We start from the raw sequence: 21,200 nt of genomic DNA on the forward strand, positions 1-21,200 counted from the left end.
TGGATTTGAGCATGTAAATTCCTTACCAGTGTATAAAACCTTTGACTTGTCTAAAAATTGTCAGTTGTAGGTGAATTTCATTCTGCAACATTATTCTGTAATTTCTGCAATAACACGATTTAATGCAATTTGTTGTATTATTTGTACTGTAGGTGTCTTTCTGCAAGTCACTGCCAATATAAACATAGAGTGCTCAATTATGTATTGTTAAGGCGTGTCGTTATTGCACGTTGTGTTATTACACGTAACAATGCACATGAAGGCACTTGGACTGGTGTATTTTTGTGGTGGTTTGTGGGAAATGTGAATTAGTGCAAAGATTTGTGGGAAAGTAGAATAATTCATGGTTACTTGTGACTGGCTGATGTACCCACTAAATAGACACTTGTATTTTTTTTACAGGCATTTCTACTCCCACATATTACAATTTTGCAGTAACACGGTGTAAAAACCACACAAGTGACACGATCCTTCTCTTGTTTCATCCTAATATGCCCCGTTATCATATAAGCATTCTGACCTTGTTTTTAGGATTTGAAGTATTCATCACACTTCTGGTCTCCTTTCCAGTATAAATGACCACACCAATGACTGTACCTAAAACAAAAAGAAAAACTTTAGAATTCAACTTAATAACTGACAAGGTGCAGATCAAAGAAACCAGGTCACCATTACAAAGATCATTTCATAAATCAACAATGTTTTGCCATGAAAAAAATGAATTTACATACAACTGTTCTGTGTTGTTTGAAAGTATGTCTTTTTATTAAAATGTAAACAATGTTATGATTGCTATTAAATGCCATTTGCTACAATTAATATGCTGAAATACAATTTTTTGAAGTCAGCACTGCAACACATGCATTTAGTTTCATGATACAAGTATGGGACATGTTATCCAGAATGCTCGAGACGTGGGGTTTTCCAGATAACAGATCTTCCCATAATTTGGATCTTCATACCTTAAGTCTACTAGAAAATCATTTCATCATGGTTCTGCTTCCAATAAGGATTGGTTCTATCTTAGTTTGGATTAACTACGAGGTACTGTTTTATTATTACAGAGTATAAGGAAATCATTTTTAAAAATTTGGATTATTTGGATAAAATGGATTCTATGGGAGATGGCCATTCTGTAAATCGGAGCTTTCTGGATAATGGGTTCCTGGATAACAGATCCCATACCTGTACTGGGGTTAATAGTAAACTTTAGCCTGAAAGTTCAGTGCCGCATTAGTATATCGACAGTCACGGACATTCTTTCTTAGCACTGGCATTAACTACATTTGAATTGTGACTATTCAGATAAATGTAAAAGACATAAAATATTGTTAGTATAGTTTAATAATAGGTTTACTGCTCCTGTGATCTTCTTCTACTGATAAGCGTCTCTCTCATCGTTTATGTACAATGAAGCAACTGATCAATATACCCATCTTATTTTCCCAATGCATTATGCCGACTTCATTCTGGAGATGAATGTGCTATTAATATTAGATGAACATGATGGCAGACAAGGGCCACTTATAAACTTAAATATATTCTAAACATTCCCAGAGTCATCAGGACAAGAAAAAGAATTAACAATAATTAATCATTCTATGCACAGCTGTCAGAGATGCAAAGGAAAAAAGCAAATCCAACAAGCAACTTATTATCACTATTAAATTAGTGTGTGTAAATCACCCTAGAATAGATGCCCATATGTTAAGTGCAAAGATTGCATGGCGAATGACTTTGGTATACAATGTAGCCCTTGAAATCAAGGGCATTGTGAGATAGATGAAATCAAAACTTTTTACCAAACATGGTACACACACAGACTGGCAATCTGCGGGTTTTCGGCAAATGCCAAAGGGGCTGTTGGAGCCAAACACACACACCCCTTATATTCCAAAGCACAGCTAAAGTGAATGACTGCAATGCCTATGCCTGTCTTTAAACATTTAAACAACAGGTTCGGGTTCGGGTCCTTTAATCCTAGACGTGCAGACAGCTCTTAAAAATTAACATGCATTTGTACCAGAAAGAAAGGAACTGCAAAGAAGAGCTAACGAGGTCGACCTCGTTAGCTCTTCTTTGCAGTTCCTTTCTTTCTGGTACAAATTCATTTAAACAACAGAACTGCAAACCATACAATGACATTACCGCATAGAAATATCCCTTTTGGATATTAACATATATAAGTACATGATACAGCTGACACACAGCTTATACTAACATATACTGTATTTACATAGGTTTACAGCAGTAATACAAGAGTTTTAAAGGAGTACTTGCATACAGTATTAATTACAAAATAAAATCAGAGTGCATATATGTACTGTATAGTAAGAAGTTCTTTTAGAGTGTCCCTGTCCAATTGAAACAGACCAATGTTTTTCTTCTTAGGGCCCAGTATACACATTTTTGACTTTGCCAAGCTCTGTATCGTACTGCAGCCAACATTACACCTCTCCTTTAAACCACACTGATGTCATTCAGCAGATAATAGAACATGAGTAAAGTGTAACCTGATAACAGCTGGGCTGCCAGCTATACCCCTGTGAGGGAGAACGACTGCAGCTTGTTTACATAAGGAAAATCATCAAGACTGAATACCTCACATTTGCACCTAAAATGTGATTGTTTTCAAAGGGCAATTTATTAATAAACTGGAAAAATAAAAAAATAAGAAGAAACTTATTGATTGATTGTCTGTTCATTAAGAGACATTAAACCCCATAATAGGCTGAGTTTAATCATCAAAAACAAAGATTTTTGCTTTTTTCAAATAAAATTGAGAATTGAGATAAATCAAAAACACCAAAGAGCATTTCCTTCTTCTTTAAAGTCTTTCTTGTGAAACCCAATAACCTAACCTGTTGCCTTCAAATTACAAGTTTTATTTTCACACAAGTTAGTTAGAATAAATATTATAAACACAAAAACGATTTACAATGAAATGAACAATGTACAAAGGGCATGAAAGTGTTGCATATATTACAATATTCTCCTTAAGAAAGTACATTTAATACAAACAGATCAATATAGTATGCTAAATCATCTGATTAACTTTTATGTAATGAATGAATACAAAAAAAAAATACTGAAACTTCAGTTGGGAAAAATGACTAAGGCGTAGAATATTTTAGGGTAAAAAAACAAATATAAAGATATTTACCCTGAGATGTGCCATTGTCACTTTGTCAGGATATTGAGGGTCAAGGTCAGGCCATAAAGAATTGCTAGGGGAATCATGTGGGGAATACCTAAGAAACCTTCAGCTCTGATTGCTGCTGTTCTGACAATTTTAGAGGCGAAATACCACAAATCAATAGTGTGAAGGATCAGTAACAGCAATTTAATGTAAGGGCATAAGAGATTCAATGCACAGAAGATAAGGTGCAATGAATCCAGGCATAAGTGTCCATTAGTACTGATACCAGTCACTGCAGTTTTAAAGTGCTCTTGATAAGCCAAAAATGTAAATGTAAGAAAATGACGTTTTTAAACATATTTAAAAAAAAAATTAAAACCATACACATGTGGTTATTGGGTAAAAGTTAACTGGCTGATTTAAACAAGACAATTTTACTGGGATTAATTTTTTACTGGGACAAATTAAAAATGTTTGGCGGTAATTTAGTGGAATTCCATTTAATAACGAACCAAAAACCAATTAGTATTTTCCATTTGTGGCCAATCCACAAAACCGCTTTACATGTAAATAAAAGTCTCCTTTTGTTGTCAGGCGCTTAATGCTGTAAGGGCAAAGTCCCACTCTGCGTTTTGTGAAATTATCACATTTCTGCACCAAAATCACCCAGTGTGTATTCTGACTGGCTGATCCCATGTCTTTCAGCACAAGGTCTAGTGAAGAGAAACGGATCTCTACTGCCAATACTTAGAAAACACAGAATCTTCCACTATTTTTACATTATGTAGCCGGTTTGTGAATATACAACTGAAGGAGAGTAATTTATTTTTTGTACATATAACACACAAGAGCCATGTCTATCCTGTAAATTATATTTTTAAGTGACGTGATCAGTTATAATAAGTGCAATTACTCACTAAACTTGTGAATTCTAATAAATAATGTACCCACTGTTGTACAAATATTATAGAAAATTTAAATATTTAAAAAATGTAAATATTTTTTTTTACATTATATATGCTTGGGACGTGAGATTTTCTGGATAAGGGCTCATTCTGAAATTGGATTACTATACCTTAAAGGCATACTGTCATGGAAAAACATGTTTTTTCCAAAACACATCAGTTAATAGTGCTGCCCTAGCAAAATGCTGCACTGAAATCCATTTTTCAAAAGAGCAAACAGATTTTTTTATATTCAATTTTGAAATCTGATAGGCATTTTGTCAGTTTCCCAGCTGCCCCAGTCATGTGACTTGTGCCTGCACTTAAGAATGGAACTACTTTCTGGCAGGCTGTTATTTCTCCTACTTAATGTAACTGAATCAGTCTCAGTGGGACTTGGCTTTTACTATTGAGTTTTGTTTTTAGATCTATCAAGCAGCTATTATCTTGTGTTAGGGAGCTGCTATCTGGTTACCTTCCCATTGTTCTGTTGTTAGGATGCTGGGGGGGGGGGGTGATATCACTCCAACAAGTCACATAACTTGGGCAGCTGGGATCACTCCACAAGTCACATAACTTGGGCAGCTGGGAAACTGACAATATGGCAAGCCCCATGTCAGATTTCAAAATTGAATATAACAAAATCTGTTTGCTCTTTTAAAAAATGGATTTCAGTGCAGAATTCTGCTGGAGCAGCACTATTAACTGATGCGTTTTGAAAAAAACATGTTTTTCCATGACAGTATCCCTTTAAAGTAACACCAAAAAATTTAAATGTTTTATAGGAATGACAATATAATGTACTGTATTGTACAAAAAAAAAAAAAAACAAGTTGCTGTGTAGCCATGGGACAGCCATTCAAGCTAAGGATGCACCGAAAATTTTTACTTCCTTGTTTTGTGACAAAAAGTCCAGTGATTTCCCTCCCTGCCCCATGCAAATTAGGATTCGGTTCAGCCAGGAAGAAGGATTCGGACGAATCCGAATCCTGCTGAAAAAGGCCGAATCCCGAACCGAATCCTGGATTCGGTGCATCCCTAATTCAAGCACAGGACACTCCGTAGATAACACATAAATTCTGAAGAATCCCATTGTATACTACAGAGCTTATCTGTTATTTGCTGTGTATCCTGTGCCTTTTCTTCTATTTCAGCTTTGAATGGCTGCCCCCTTGGCTAAACACCCGCTTGTTTATATAAACTATAGTGAAGTTTCTGAAGCAAACACACAGCTTTTACCAGGGAAACCCTGACCGCACATCACTAAAATATATATATATATATATATATATATATATATATATATATATATATATATATATATATATATATATATATATATATATATATATATATATTGTGTCAGTACAGTGAACGCACTCCTCCCGGATATAATTCAATCGATGGTGGTGCGTTGGTCAATGTTTGATAATACAATCCAATGAATGGACCCGCACTCGTTCATATTCAGTGAAATAAATGTGTCTTTATTCACAGAGTCATTTCAGGGAAATGACTCTGTGAATAAAGACACATTTATTTCACTGAATATGAACGAGTGCGGGTCCATTCATTGGATTATATATATATATATATATATATATATATATATATATATATATATATATATATATATAATTTATTCTTCCTAACTGGAGCACAAATACAAAAACCAAACGTCTATATGTATTATATAAGTTATAGGCAGATTAAAAACACCTCTACATTTCACCCTTCTTTCCATTTAGGTTAATGTTACATATTGTAATATGCTTGTTTTGATATTATACGTTTGGTAATACATTTATCTTAGTCACTTTACTTTGGGGGAGTAAATGTAGAGATTTGATTATTATGATTACCCCATGATTCATAACAGCATTTTCAGGTGATACTTGGCAACCTCTCACGCAGGATTAGCATGTTAGCCTCAAACTATATTTTACTTCTTTGCCCTGACTTAAAACATAGACAATGTATTTATTTCCAGGATTATCAAGAGTATAACTTAAAGGAGAAGGAAAGCAAGCTTTAGCAGAAAGTTCTATATAAATATACCAGGAAACCCTCAAAGTAAAGCTGCTTTGAGTCCTCCATCAAAAGAAACACTGCATTTCTTTCCTTCTATTGTGTACGCATGGGCTTCTTTATCTGATTTCCTTCTTTCAGTTTAAATCTCCAGGGCTATGGCTTGAGCATGCTCAGTTTGTTCTTCTCCCCCTAACTTATCCCTCAACCCCTCCCTGCTGTTATCTGAGCCCAGACCTATGAGCGAGCAGGGAGAGACTCAGGCAGAAAGTGATGTCACACCAAGCTAATATGGCAGCTGCTATCCTAATCAAACAGAGAGAAGGTTCAAGAGCTGCTTACTGAGGTATCTGGCTACTCTATTAGCAATAAACTGCTTCAGTAGCTTTAATTAAACTGTTCTTACCTGATGCAACCACAGTGCTGGCCCACAGAGTATTGTCAATACTAAGACTTTCATGTATAGAGGGATCAGTATCCTCCTATCAGTGGAAAAATAAAAACAATGCTGTCAAGTGAAACCTTGAACATCAAAATTATTCACACTGTAATTTAAATGTACAATTTTAGTATCTTAGCGAAGTAACAAAGATTGAAAACTGCATTAAAGACATAATATTTGACATTAGGGGTGAAAGTAAACAAAAATTTTAATTGAAGCACATTTGCTGTAAGATAAGTCTAGAAAATTAACTCTGTATTTGGCATACAGCATGGATACCCGCATTTCAGTTTATTGCTTTAGTGGAAAAAGCAGAGATATTGTTGACTTTTCTCAGAGACTTTTGACTTTTAATGCATGCATATGTAAGAATACATAGAAATAAATGGAATGCTAAAACAAAGGAGACCATCGCGGTTTGTAAGAATCAAATCTAATAAAATGAATCAGAAAGCACTATTTTTTCATTGCTTTCAGTTACTAGTCCCCTCAATTTTGATACAGGCATGCTCCTTGGTTGCAAATCAACAAGCCTGTGAATGAAAATGATGCGGTCAAAGATGGAGGCCAACAACCCCACTGCATAGCTCTGTGGTTCAGCTGCAAAAAAAAAAAAACAACTTGATTTATTATGGCCAGAAATCCAAAAATAGTACTAAATGCTAAAACCTGTCGAGGTCATGTAAAAGTCATTAGCAGAGGTCCCTTTAACCATTTGAATTAGTTTTTTGCCTTCATGATTTTCAGGTGTTTTACGCTGGTTTGTGCTCGAAAACTCGATAAAGCCTATAAACTCGACAAATTCAAGGTATTTGAGATTTTTTACTCGATTGCATTCAATCAAGTTTTTTACATTCGGATTTTTGCATAAATAAGCAAACATTCGAGTTGTGAGTTTATTCAAGGTAGGAAAAAACCTCCCAAACCTTACAAACTCGACCTTTGATAAATAACCTATATTTGTCTTGTTGGAAAAGCAGTATTTGGTGAAATCTCCTACAAAACATAGACAATTTGTATGTATACATATATTTTTGGTGCAATACAATACAGTATTAAGGATAGGCACAGTACTTCTTCACACATAATAGCTCCTCTTTAAGACACATTTTAAGTCAAATTCTTGAGTTTCGAAATGCACTGCAAGAATATCCAGTAACATGAGGAACAGGAAAGAGTGCACTTCTAGCGAATTCTGAGATTATCTTTCAGAGATAAGTGGATTGGTCCAACATCAATATATGATACCATTTTACTTGTGTCAAATCCCATTTGACCACAGATCAATTTAATTTTCTTACATCTTTAGAATTCAGCCATGACGTTTAACTCCCAAACAGCCGAATGACAGATTTCCAAATAAATCAAACATTGTACAGAAAAAGATCTAATTTCATAACAGAAATCTACAGACAAAATACAATACTGGTAGGCTAAACGTAATCTGCGAAACTCCATCATTTGTGGTCAATATGATACAATTTGTTTACTTTCAGTAATACAGATGAAATGCAGCTGACTAAACTGCATTTTTAAATCTAAACAAAGTCATTCTATAGCTGTTTTATGATGATGCAAGCCCTCTGCATCAGAAGTTACAAGCAAATTGTGTTCAGTTATCGTAACTGGGCTAACATTGCCCAAAGTACCCCACATGTGCTACATGTTTACAAAAAATTGCTTACTCTAGTAGCCCGAAACGATTTTGTCAATTGCACTTTCTGTATGTGACAAGTTTAACCAAGGAATAGAAGAAAAAATACTTCGAATTTCGAACGTTTTTTTGGCTGCTTCGACCATCGAATTGGCTTCTTCGACCTTCGAATCAAACGATTTGAACTAAAAATCGTTTGACTATTCAACCATTCGATAATAGAAGTACTGTCTCTTTAAAAAAAACTTCGACCCCCTACTTCGCCAAGTAAAACCTACCGAACATCAATGTTAGCCTATGGGAAAGGTCCCCAAAGGCTTTCTAACAAATTTCTGGTTGAAGGAAAATCGTTTGATCGATGGATTAAAATCCTTCGAATCATTCGATTCAAAGGATTTAATCGTTCGATCAAATGATTTTTCCTTCGATTGAACGAAATGCGGTAAATCCTTAGACTTCGATATTCGAAGTCGAAGGATTCAACTTCAACAGTCAATCGATTATCAAGGGTTAATTAACCCTCGATATTCGACCCTAAGTAAATGTGCCCCCAATAGTCACGTGGCTTCATCAATCCAAGTCCATACACAAAAAAAACAATCTTTCAGTGTTGTAACAGTATGATACAAATTTTACAAACTGTACCCAAATGGTCATTTGCATGCGTGTTTGTCATTAAAAAAACAAACAAAATACATACATTTGTATTTATATAAAGTAAAAATACTAGAGCAACTATGAATTTATGAACATTGCTATTACTTTTAAAGGAAAGCTTTAACCCAAAATGAATATTTAAGCAACAGATAGTTTACATCATATTTAGTTGCATATTAAAAAATCTTACAAAAATGGTATATATATTTAAGTAAATATTGCCCTTTTACATCTCGTCTTAACCCAACATTTAATGATGGTCTCTGTGCAGCCTCAAAGATCCCCTGACCAGAAATATTGCAGCTCTAACTGTAACAGGAAGAAGTGCAGAAGCAAAAGACAGAATTCTGTCTGTTAATTTACTGCACCATGAACCTTAGGATCCCAGGGAGCGGTCCTTATTTTTTAAAATGGCAATTTTCTATTGAGGATTTTCCAATGGCACATACTACTAAAAAAGTATATTATGATATTATTTATATTAAATGGTTTATTTACATGAAGCAGGGTTTTTCATATGAGCTGTTTTATGCAGTAATATTTCTATAGAGATCTACATTGCTTGGGGGATTATGGTTTTCCTTTAACAAATGTAACTAATGTTAACACTGATCAGACATGTCAACAATAAGTACCAGTTATTATATATTCATGACAATGTAAAACATATTGCTCTGGGTTTTTCTATCACTCGTATACTACTAAGTTTTTTGGTTTGCGGGACCAGATAGGTGCACAATAACCAGAACCCGATTTGCCAGCCAGGAGCCCTAAGGTCAAGTCCTCCTTGGATAGTCTGTCTGTCCCCACACTCCCGCTCATCTCGCTGGTTTCTGCTACACCTGCACTTGTCCGGTTTTGGGACATTCTCTCACGCGCCCAATTCTACAATGTTAGTAAAAACTGTAGAAAGGGCTGGGTGGCATGCCACCCCTTAATTTATACTGCCCTAGGCCCAGGCCTTTGTGGCCTATCAACATATCCTGGCCTAAAAATTACTCTATTTTAATAAGTGTATTAAAAGTAAGGTTGCTAAGCCTTTACTGAAAAATTGATTAGAGAACTTAGCTGTTGCAACGAATTACATGTTGGCTCATAAAAACACTTATTTACTTACTCGAATTTATATGGTTAGGCTTTATGAGGCAAAAACTCAAATTTTTGGTAAAAGAAGCCCTCAAATTTTTCAAGATTTATTATACCCTGATGCTGCAATCTGCCATCTCAGACCTGTCTAGGTCATGTATAAGTCAATGGGAGATGTCCCTATCCCAATTTTAAGATACTGTGGTTTGCACTGGGTTTAGCCTGCTAATCCAATAAATTCAGGGTTTTCTGGCAAAAAAAGTCAGAAAAAATAGTTTTTGCCCAATTTTATTGCATTTTCTCCCGATTTATTCAAGGTATTTTATTAATAAATAAGGAAAAAACAGGCATGGGAGTTTGGTCAAGCTTTTTTATATCAATTATGAGATAAATTCAGATTTTAGTAAATAACCCCCTTAAAATACATTTAGGGTGTTATTTATCAAAGGTAGAGCGTTAGAGGTTTTTTTTTTTTACCTCAAATGTACACAAATGAGTCCCGAAACCCGAATTGATAAGAGTTTTAGGCAAGAAAACCTTCAAATCGATGAAATCATTCGAGTTTTCAGGCAAAACCCTCCGAAAAAAAACTCGAACATCGACTGTTCAAATAGTTCAAGAGGCCTCTAACATTGACTCCTACATGACTTAACAGGTTTTAGGTGGTATATTTTCAGATTCAAGCTATTTCCAAAGTTAGTGTATACCAAATATAGAAAATTTGAGTTTTTTTAAAAAAAAAACTTGAAAAATTTGATTGAACAAAAACTAGTCATTTTGGCAAAAATAGCATAACACTAAAATTAAGTTATTCCTCTATGTTTACATTTATTACAACACAAATTCTAAAGGAGCATATTGTTAGCCCATTAAAAAATTTGATTAAAAATAATTCTTCTACAATTTGGTAATTCAGAAAAGAAATACAGCTTGTGTGTGAATACTTAAAGCAATCTGGAAGCTAAAATATTATTAGGCTGTAAATATTTACATAGTATGACTTGATTAAAAATACATTATTAGAACATAGTTCATGAGCTGCCATTAGGTGAAACACATTGCTCTACATTGTTCCCCACTGTGTTTAGCAGTCAATGCAATATTGTCTCAGGGGCATATTGTGTGGATATGAAAAATTAGAAAAAGCATTTACTTACCCGTGTAAAGTTACCTTCAAAACTGTGAATATCAAGTTGTGGCTTTTGAGCATAAACATAAGCATTGATTGAAAAGAGATCCTGCAACAGAGAATAGCTCCAATTAATAAACAATGCAGCTTTATCACAAAATAAGAGTATGTCACAGAAGGCATGACCAAAAACAGCTTGTTCATTTTTAAATATGATACCATTGATTTTCTTTCTTTGCTCATGAAACAAAATCTTTTTTTTTTCTGTACAAAATGACACATACAGAGATTCGGCAAGCCTATTACTATACCATGTTTTATGTAGAAGTTTAATATTTGATCCTGCCAAAAGATCTATTCCTAAGGGAAGGTTTAGAAAACTGTAGTAATAGAAGTATCATGTCTTGTTTCAATACAAAATCTAATTTACGGGGAAAGGTCATGATGTCTTCGTAAAATATTGACTCATCACTGAGCTGCCACCGAGATTTTAATTTCTGCCTGAGTTTTTGTATGATATATGTGAAAAACATATTATATGCAAAGTTTTTTTCTAAACCTTCATTACAATTACATTACGTCGATTTAAATATACACGGTGAGTTTTTTTCGTGGTGATCAGAGCAAGATTTCTGAAGAAGATTCTTTAAGCTTCTGCCTGGGGCTCCATCAGTGGTGGCACCGTGGCAAACATATATGTTTTCTAGAGAAGGGCAAGGGAAGAAGTCAATTCCCTATTCTCTCTATATTGTTCTGTTCCTGCTAAAGAGAGCACAAATCATTCTTCCACATTAGAACCAATATATTTGTTAATCCAAATATTAATCGGTATGTCTATCTGTGCTATGGTGTATCTGCCAAGCCTAAATGTTGTCATTACTAAAATTACATGACACCTAAATGTCACTTAACACAAGGTTAATGGATGGACTCTGTACCAATTTAGAATCTGAGCTCCTGTTGATGTAAGGGGGGTTGATGGTTAGGATTTTATAAGGAACATTCAATAATTTTACATGTTTGTAGATATAAATTTGTTGAAAATTAACAGGAATAAATACAAGTAGTGATATGCTGTTAGATGAACAGGTAGTACTGTTTTACGAACACATACTTACCTGTTCATTTTACTGATGTTCTATATATATATAATTGTTATTTAAACACAAACATACAGCAGGTTGAATACCTTTTTTTTACTACTATATTGAAATCCTTAGGATTGATACTGTGTTTTACAACATTTACTTTTCAAAACAGAGTAAAATTTTATAATGCCTTCAAGCAACATTATAATAAGTTTAATTAACAGTGTCAACTGCACAGATGACAAATCTACACATGCTTAAATTATGTATAGTGCCTTATAAAGAATTGTATAGAGCATGCTTGGCCCTAGCGGTATCTGTTCACATCTTAAACTGTTCGCCATTTGTTGTAATCTTTCACACACAGCCCATTCATCAGATTCTTGTCCTCTCTATTTAGTTTTCATCAAGCCTGCAAGAAATAATTCATATGAAACTAATACACGTGTTGGTGTCCTATATCTTCATCATTCACTTTTTCCCTGATCTGTTATCACTTACAATTTAGATAGTCCAGACTATTATGAGCTTTATTGTGAGCAGCAAAACAGGACTCTTGGAAAAGGGATAGTGATGAACACAATACCACACACATACAATATAATCAGTTGCCCAGGCACTAGTGTTTTAAATAGATTGCACTTAAATAGATTTCATATAAACACTGCCTTGATGTAAAGAAGATTAGCAAGAAAAGAAGAAAGATAAACTCATTTTGATAATTGGTAACATGGAACTTTAACAGGCTGTACAGCTGAATCTTTAAATATTGATATATATGAAGCAACCAGATCAGGAACAATTCAATAAATTATTTTAAACAAAAAAAGATTAGAGCAGTTCTTGCCTCCAGTAAAATCTAACTGGTTAGTGAAACAATACCTTTAATAATAGGAATACCCAGTGCCAATGAAGAAGTACATTTGGGTAGGTATTTTTTAAAGAGCCATTCTAAAGAGACCTTATATTAAGGGAGCCATGGGCGTGGCGCAGGCCTGGACTGGCACTGGCAATCTGTGGGTTCTGGTAAATGCCAGAGGGGCTGCTATAAGTTCCCATAGAAAGTCAGTATTTATTGGGCTGTTGGGGGCTGTTTGGGCCTCTGTGTGGACTGATTGGGCCTCTGTGTACCTGAAATGCCAGGGCCTATTTTAATTCTCAGTCCGGACCTGGCGTGGTGAAGGAAGTAAGTTGCAATTTGCACTAGTAAAGTGTTTGCAACTGTTCCTACAAACAAATCCAACAATGCAAACTTCTCTAATAGGTAGTTACAGAAGTATATCATAGAGAAAACTAAAAAAATGACAGAAGAAGAGTAGGTTCCATTGAATGTTTCAAAAAAGTAAACTTTTTATATTTGTGGGTCCAAGGTGGTTAAAAAGCACTTTGTCATTTTGAAATGTTGATGAAATGACTTGCTTTAGGTTGAGACTATGCTCTTCCTTACATTCCATTTCACAGTCACAGTTATTTTTACCCACATATAAATCATTTTGATGGGTTTATGTAAAAACGGTGCCTAAAAACTATCTGGACTATGACAACAAATCTCTATTCTGTACTATGATATTGTCATTTGTGACACCAGCCTTTTTAGGACTAACCTTTTCTTAGGGGTATATTTATTAACATTGAAGACAAATATCACCAGTGATGTTGCCCATAGCAACCAATCAGCACCTACAAATTAGAAAACAAAAGCAAAGGTCTGATTGGTTGCAATGGGCAACATTACCGGTGACGTTTGTCTCCAATGTTAACAAACATGCCCTTAGTGTCCGTTAAAGAATTAAGATTTTTTTTTTGGTTGTGCTTACTCCTTCTCAATTGCTCTCTCTCTCCAGATCTCAGCTTTTCTGTTTTAGTATTCCATCCCTACTTACAGATTGCCTTTCAGTTATCTCCTTCTTAATGCCAAGTGCTAAACCACAGTCAACTATTATAAAATCAACAATATTTTTCACCATCAACATCCTCCTCAGTCCCTCAAATAATGTAGGATTTCATTACTGATGTTAAGCCCATACAAATTGGATATGTTTGCATTAAACAGCGTGTACATTGTATTCAATGCCACTATTCTATATTGAGAAGCCCTTCTCAAACAAACCCTCCCTTCATCCAACTACAGCCAGATAGGCTTCTAGAAAAGGAGTACCTCATTCATTATACTTTAAGGTTCTCAGTGGACCGTGAACCTGGATGTAAAATTTTACTTTACTTTCAATTTCAAAATGGTCATACATATTTCATAATTAAAACAATATGCAAAAAGTATGTTCCCCACAAGCTAATGAATACAGGATAACACACTTGCAATAAATAAATGCTTGTCACATACACCAGTTTTGCAAAAAGTTTGATCAGTTTTTCTCAGAACTGTATGATCTGCTCTGTGTGTATACCAGAAGGAAGTTTTTCGTACAGCACTACATGTATAAAAATGCCTTTATTGAAAAAGACATGGCAAAACAACCCGGTCCGCAACATTTAAGGGCCCTCGATAGCCTTTTTTCAAGCTTTTCGAGCTTGAAAAAAGGCCATAGAGGGCCTGAAATGTTGCGGACCAGGTTGTTTTGCAATGTCATTTTTCAATAAAGGCATTTTTATCCATTCGGTGCTGTATGAAGAATTTCCTTCTGGATTGATTATTGGTGGAGGATGGACCACTGACAGTACGTGCACCAACATCCACTTTTACTGGGGGATTTGAGCAGACTCAGAGACATTGCTGTGTGTGTACAATCCCAACAAGCAATTTAGACAATCTAGAGCAATTGCAACAACTTGTGACAACTTCACAGGGACTACACATCTTAAATGTTAATCATTGCAAATTTGGAGGACATTATGCATATTTTTTTCAGACACATACTGGTAAGCATTTCCCGTATCTCATTTATAGTAGAACCCATTTGTTAAAATTTACTGTCAATGTACTCTTGCAATCTTCTAAGGCAACAACTAAAAATGGTGAGTATGACTATGAAGATTTTCATTCATCCAGGTCATGGTATATCTAGCATAGGTCAATCTAAAAACAACTGGACTTGCTGAGTAATCAATGAAGACATTTCACTACTCATCCGAGCAGCTTCTTCAGTTCAACTGACTGGTGTGGGAAGTTTTTGTCATATAAACTCTTCCACTAATCCATTACAATGGCACATTGTAACTCTTCAAAGAGGTGACATCTGAAGAAATTCACAGAGGTGTTGATTCTGTGTAGTTGTGATAGGATTATCCATGTGTCATGCAACTCCTAGAAGAGGTGCTACTTGTGAGAGTTGCATGAATGGATGTGTGAAGTGTTCTGAATCCGCCGGGTACAGATGTTAGAACAGCATTGTATGTAGCAGACAGGTGGTGTCGAAGGCCCCCGCCTCTGTTCAGAGATGGTCTCTCCACCTTGACATGAATCGCCTCTTTCACGCCTCGTTCAAACCAGCGGTCTTCTTTATCCAAGATTTGGACCTTGCTATCTTCAAAGGAGTGTCCCTTGTCTTTTAAGTGTAGAAAGACAGCCGAGTTTTGCCCTGTAGAGTTCTCCCTCCTGTGCTGAGCCATTCGCTTGGAGAGCAGTTGTTTTGTCTCCCCAATGTATAGATCTGTGCATTCCTCGCTACAATGGACTCCGTATACCACATTGCTTTGTTTTTCTTTTGGTGTTTGATCCTTTGGGTGTACCAGTTTTTGTCTCAGTGTGTTTTCAGATTGACCTATACTAGATAAAAATGGTGAGGCTTCCCTGATGATCACTTGTGAGAACTGGGTGGAGAATCTGGTAAGCACAATGGTCTGGTGAGAATTTAACCAGATAAGTTCATACAATGGTGTCCAAACAAGTCAGCTGCTGCTGACAGGAATGGCTATGGCCATTCAAGGAAAACCTTGAAAAAGGTCCTTGTGTGGGACCGCATCGTTGGATCAATAAACTTTTTCCTTTTTATCTTCATTTGTTTGCTTACAAAATGCTGTGAGTGCCATCACTTTATAAAATATATATATATATATATATATATATATATATATATATATATATAAAAATATATATATAAATATATATATAAATATATATATAAATATATATATAAATATATATATATATATATATATATATATATATATATATATATATATATATATATATATATATATATATATATATATATATATATATATATATAGTGGGTTTTTTTCTAAACTAGTTCATGTGGCAGGAAACCAGTGGTGTAACTAGATGTTACTGGGCCCCACAGCAAATTCAATTTAGGGCCCCAATATATTGATAAGTTGGCCTATTCAACCAAGATATATTAAAATTGCTTAGTAATTATGGCCTCACTGGGCCCCTACACTCCTGGGCCCCCCTGCAACTGCAGGGTCTGCTTCCTCTGTAGTTACACGGCTGCAGGAAACACCTTCTTAGATGCAGAAGGAGATGAGTTTTATTAGCATTGCAGTAGTGATGTGCAGCCCGACCCACGGCTCTTCCAAATGCCATCTTCCGACTGCCGGGTTGAGTTTTTATAGACGTGCAGTTCTCACCCCACCTCTTTTATGATGTCATATATAAAAGAGACCCGGAAGACAGGCTCGGGTGGTGGGAGGTCGGCTTGTGGGTGGGTGCGGTTTGGGAAAAGCCCGAACATCACTACATTGCAGGCATGCCTTAGTATAGCCTTCCATGAAAGCTGAAACATATGATAAACGGCTTTGCCAGCAATCATAAGATACCTGGGTATAAAATGTAGAATACTTTCTTTCAGAACAAAATATATTGGTCTGAGGTCTATGACCATGTAGCCATGTATGAAGAGGTGCATATTGTATAAACAGTATACTGACTGGACTCACTGCTCATAAGGCTTTCATAGAGACAAAAGCAGCGTTACATTAATCTCAAGAAGATGTATTTCATCCCCCTACATTAGTCACAAATGACTAAGGGACAACATGATAATGGGAATGTTTTTCTTTACACATCAGTATAATAATACAGAAATGACCGGTAGTTTATCAATAATACAGGGAAATCTACTTCATTAGGTCAAGGGCAACATTTGTTCATCTAACTTAGAGATCATTAAAATACATCCTTAATCATAACATGTGGTTCATTACCGATAAAATGTTCTTTGGTTCAATAAAACTAATTAAATGTAAATGGTATTGTTTACTGCTATATGGATCTTTTGATATAAATCAGCAAGTCACCATTTATTGAAAATCACGCTGACCTCACTGCTGTTAATAAATTTACTTGATCACATAAGATGGAAATGAATGACTTTCAACATGAAGGCTGACAGGAAAGTACCTGCCTTGCTTATGAGTATGAAACCACAGGAAACCTAACCTGGATGTAACAGGCCTTGCAAGGCAGCTATTATTAAAGGATGTGTTGAAAATTTAATTGTTTGATCATTCTAAGTGGTTTAGGAAGACAACAAAATCTGCACTGATCATCTTTGTTGGTGTCATCTGTTCTTCAAGAAAGGCTCAGAAGCAGGTTTGCAGGTTTATTTATTCTGGGTGTCACAAGGGATAAAGTTACAGAGCTGTGCGAATGATGCGACTGATGGTTCATGACTATACAAGATACTCACAACCCATTACATCAGACAGACATTGAAATCAAAATGACTGACAATTATGGATAGTATGTGTTGTCTAGTGTAGGTCTAAATAATTCAAATCCCTTTCATAATCAAATTACAAGACTGCTGTCCCTGCATAGCTATAAAAATGTAACAGTGTCAGTTTCCTTGATCCCATCATTTAAATTCCTGCCTATTATAGCATGTTTAACATTGCTGCTTGCCCCTAAATGCTTTTGTTACAAGCTAGTTAGAAATATAATGTTGATAAAATAAGAGGGAATAAAAAGTAGAACAGAAGAACTGCATATCTGTCTAAAATATATCAGTATTAGAACAGTTTCATTTTGTGAAAGAACAAATTTAAAAAGTAAAAGTTTGCCTTCAATATCATTAAAAAAATCAATGCAAATGACCTTACCAGCTGTGCCCTTTAATTCTAGTTGCTTTATGAGAAAGTACAATTTTTACTGAATGAGTCAAACTGTATAAATAATAGAGAGAAATAGATAAAGGCTCTGAAGAAATACATATGGTGGTTATTGTAACTGCAGTCCAGCAGGTGGCATTCAAGAATGGGAAGATGAGAAAAAGAGAGAAAATATTTACTGCGCTTTCTTCAATTCCTTATGCAAGGCTTCTTTTGCTCTCATCAATTTAAGACAGATTTTCTATTAAGTGTGAAGGATAATAATGGATAACAATACTTTTTAAGCCTTTGGCAACTAAAGACCCTTTTTCCCTGTCCCCTATTTTACTCTCTGTGTTTTACAATCAAGTGCATTTCTGTTTTTGCTCTGAGAAATGCACATAGAAGTCTGCTTCTTAAAAAGCCATTTAATTAGATGGCAGTGGTTTCTAAATGAGAATTCAACAAAGAACAAAAAATATGCAATAAAAAATAAAAGTCTTGAGCTATATAGACACACAAGTACATAAGTGGTTTCGGATAGAGATGCGCCGAATCCAGGATTCGGTTCAGGATTTGATCTTTTTCAGCAGAATTCTGATGGCCTGGCCGAACTAAATCCTCATTTACATATGCAAATTAGGTTTGGGAAGGGAAATCACATAACTTTGTCACAAAACAAAGAAGCAAAAAAAATGTTCCCACTTTTTCCCTTCCCTAATCTGCATATGCAAATTAGGACTCAGATTCGGTTCGGTATTCAACCAAATCTTTCATGAAGGATTCGGCCGAATCCCAAATAGTGGATTCGGTGCATCCCTAAATGCCAGGACATTGGCATTTATAACAAAACACATGGTGGAGGATCCCAAAAGCAAAAGATGTGGGTGCCTATTTATCATGCTGTGTAAAATGATTAAAGCTGAAAATACAGTGTAAAAAGCTGAATAAAATAAATAGTGAATTTATCAAGGTGTGTGTTTTATTTTATGCCGTCTGAACGCCAGATTTAATCCAATCCAAAAATCTGCTGCACACTGATAAAGTGAATCAATTCTTTAGTTGTGTAATTTTACTGGCTCATGCAAAGTAGGCAACGTTTCGGACCTCGCAGGGCCCTTTATCAAGATATGCATATAGGACATAGGCTTGATAAAAAAAATCCACCGCTTGATAAGTATGTCGGTTTTTATGCAGCAGTGCCTGGAGATCCAGTCTTTTTTACACAGCATGATAAATAGGCTCCAAAGTAAAAGCTTTCTGCTTTCTCTAGAAAATTGATATGCCTGCATTTTTAGGACCCTGTGGAATATCCCCTATAGAGTACTTATCTGTACAAAAATAGGTTCTATTATACGACATGCTTAGGACCTTGGGTCTTTCCTTAAAGGGGACCTGTCACCCGAAAAAATTATTTTAATCACAGTAGTCAAGTAAAATAAACTCTAATTACACTGTATAAATTATTTGAACCTTGTTTCCTTCGCTCTGGGTATTCATAATTATAGCAAGCAGACAGGAGCCATTTTATGAACACTGTTATTAAGGCAAGTCTTCCATCATCTTTGTGCACAAGAATAGGGGACCTTATGTCCATCCCCATGCCCTGGCTACACAATTAAATGGTCAAGAGAGCGAGTGGGAATTTGTGGAGAGAAGTGACATCTAGGAAGTGCTGAATGGAAAGTAAAAGTAATTGCCTGCTCTGCTATGCCTAAGGCATAGAGGAGGGAAAGGCAATATTTGATTGACAGTTGAGATTTTTGAAAGAGTTTACAACGACTATGAATGATTTCATTAAAAAAAGAATTTGGATTTTTAATATGAGAAGGATTTTTATTTTACAGCTTTTTATGTCTAGGTGACAGGTCCGCTTTAATTTGTAGAACCATAAAAATATGCAAGCATAAAAAATAAACATTTGGATTAACCCTAAGTACTAGTTGCTATAAAATTATTACAAAAGGCTATTCACACATGACACTATGGGGAATGCCACTGCAGTATTTTAAACTTTTCTGGATAATCGGTGTAATTTTAGTACAAATCACAGTGAACAAATCACATAACAACTGTGATTATAAGCACATTATACCACTAAAACAACCACACTAAACAACTAAAACTTTCCATATTAATTAATTACCTTGTGACCTTTCATTGACTAGAGATTTAGGAAGTGAACAGACTATCGCTTATGCTACTAAGAATCAAGGAGATGTTTCTTGATTTCTTACCCAATAAGATTCTGGCAGATGAAAAGACAGAATTGTTACCCATTAAAATAGCCTGAAAAAAAGAAGAAAATGACTACAAAACCGTATATTTTGCTGTAGTGAAAATGTATTTCACTTTTTTTATTTTGAGGTGAGGTCTCTACATGCCACATACTTTGGTAATCCTATGCATATTTTTTAGAAAAACTGGCTGTGCAAAAATGTGGGTACCCTTGTAATTTGAATGCATGTAACTGCTCAATACAGATTATTGGCAACACCAAATTGTTTGGATTAGCTTGTTGAGCCTTGACATAGGTGTGTTCGATCATTAGAAAAGGTATATAAAGTGGCCAATTGCAAGTTGTGCTTCTGTTTGACTCTCCTCTGAAGAGTGACAGCATGGGATCCTCAAAGCAACTCTCAAAATATCTGAAATCAAAGCCTGCTCAGTATCATGATTTAGGGGAAGGCTACAAAAAGCCATCTCAGAGGTTTAAACTGTCAGTTTCAACTGCAAGGAACGTAATCAGGAAATGGAAGGCCACAGGCACAGTTGCTGTAAAACCCAGGTCTGGCAGGCCAAGAAAAATACAGGAGCGGCATATGTGGAGGATTGTGGCATCACCCCAGGCTTCAAAGGGACCCATAGCGTTCTTTAAAATGACTCTTCACACAGACCATGATGAATAACATATGGCATTCTCTAACTCTACTATGTTCTCTCTCTCTGTTTGAGTTCCTCAAGGCTCTGTTCTAGGCCCTCTGTTGTATACAACTTCTATACTACTTTGCAAGGAAAATGCAT

At 35.4% G+C, this 21,200-nt stretch overlaps 1 protein-coding gene across 2 annotated transcripts in view; it reads right to left on the reverse strand.

Moving 5' to 3' along the window:
• The window catches only part of atp9b.L (ATPase, class II, type 9B L homeolog), a 153,211-nt gene that overhangs the window by 74,644 nt on the left and 57,367 nt on the right, over positions 1-21,200 (reverse strand). For both annotated transcript variants that reach the window (XM_041566345.1, XM_018267840.2), the window contains exons 9-11: positions 11,108-11,188; positions 6,518-6,593; positions 521-597 (exon numbers count right to left, since the gene is read on the reverse strand). In XM_041566345.1, coding sequence (XP_041422279.1) covers positions 521-597; positions 6,518-6,593; positions 11,108-11,188 — 234 coding nt within the window. The remainder of the gene's footprint in view (positions 1-520; positions 598-6,517; positions 6,594-11,107; positions 11,189-21,200) is intronic.

This window comes from Xenopus laevis, chromosome 6L (genome assembly GCF_017654675.1).
Source record: "Xenopus laevis strain J_2021 chromosome 6L, Xenopus_laevis_v10.1, whole genome shotgun sequence".
Classification (NCBI taxonomy): Eukaryota; Metazoa; Chordata; class Amphibia; order Anura; family Pipidae; genus Xenopus; species Xenopus laevis.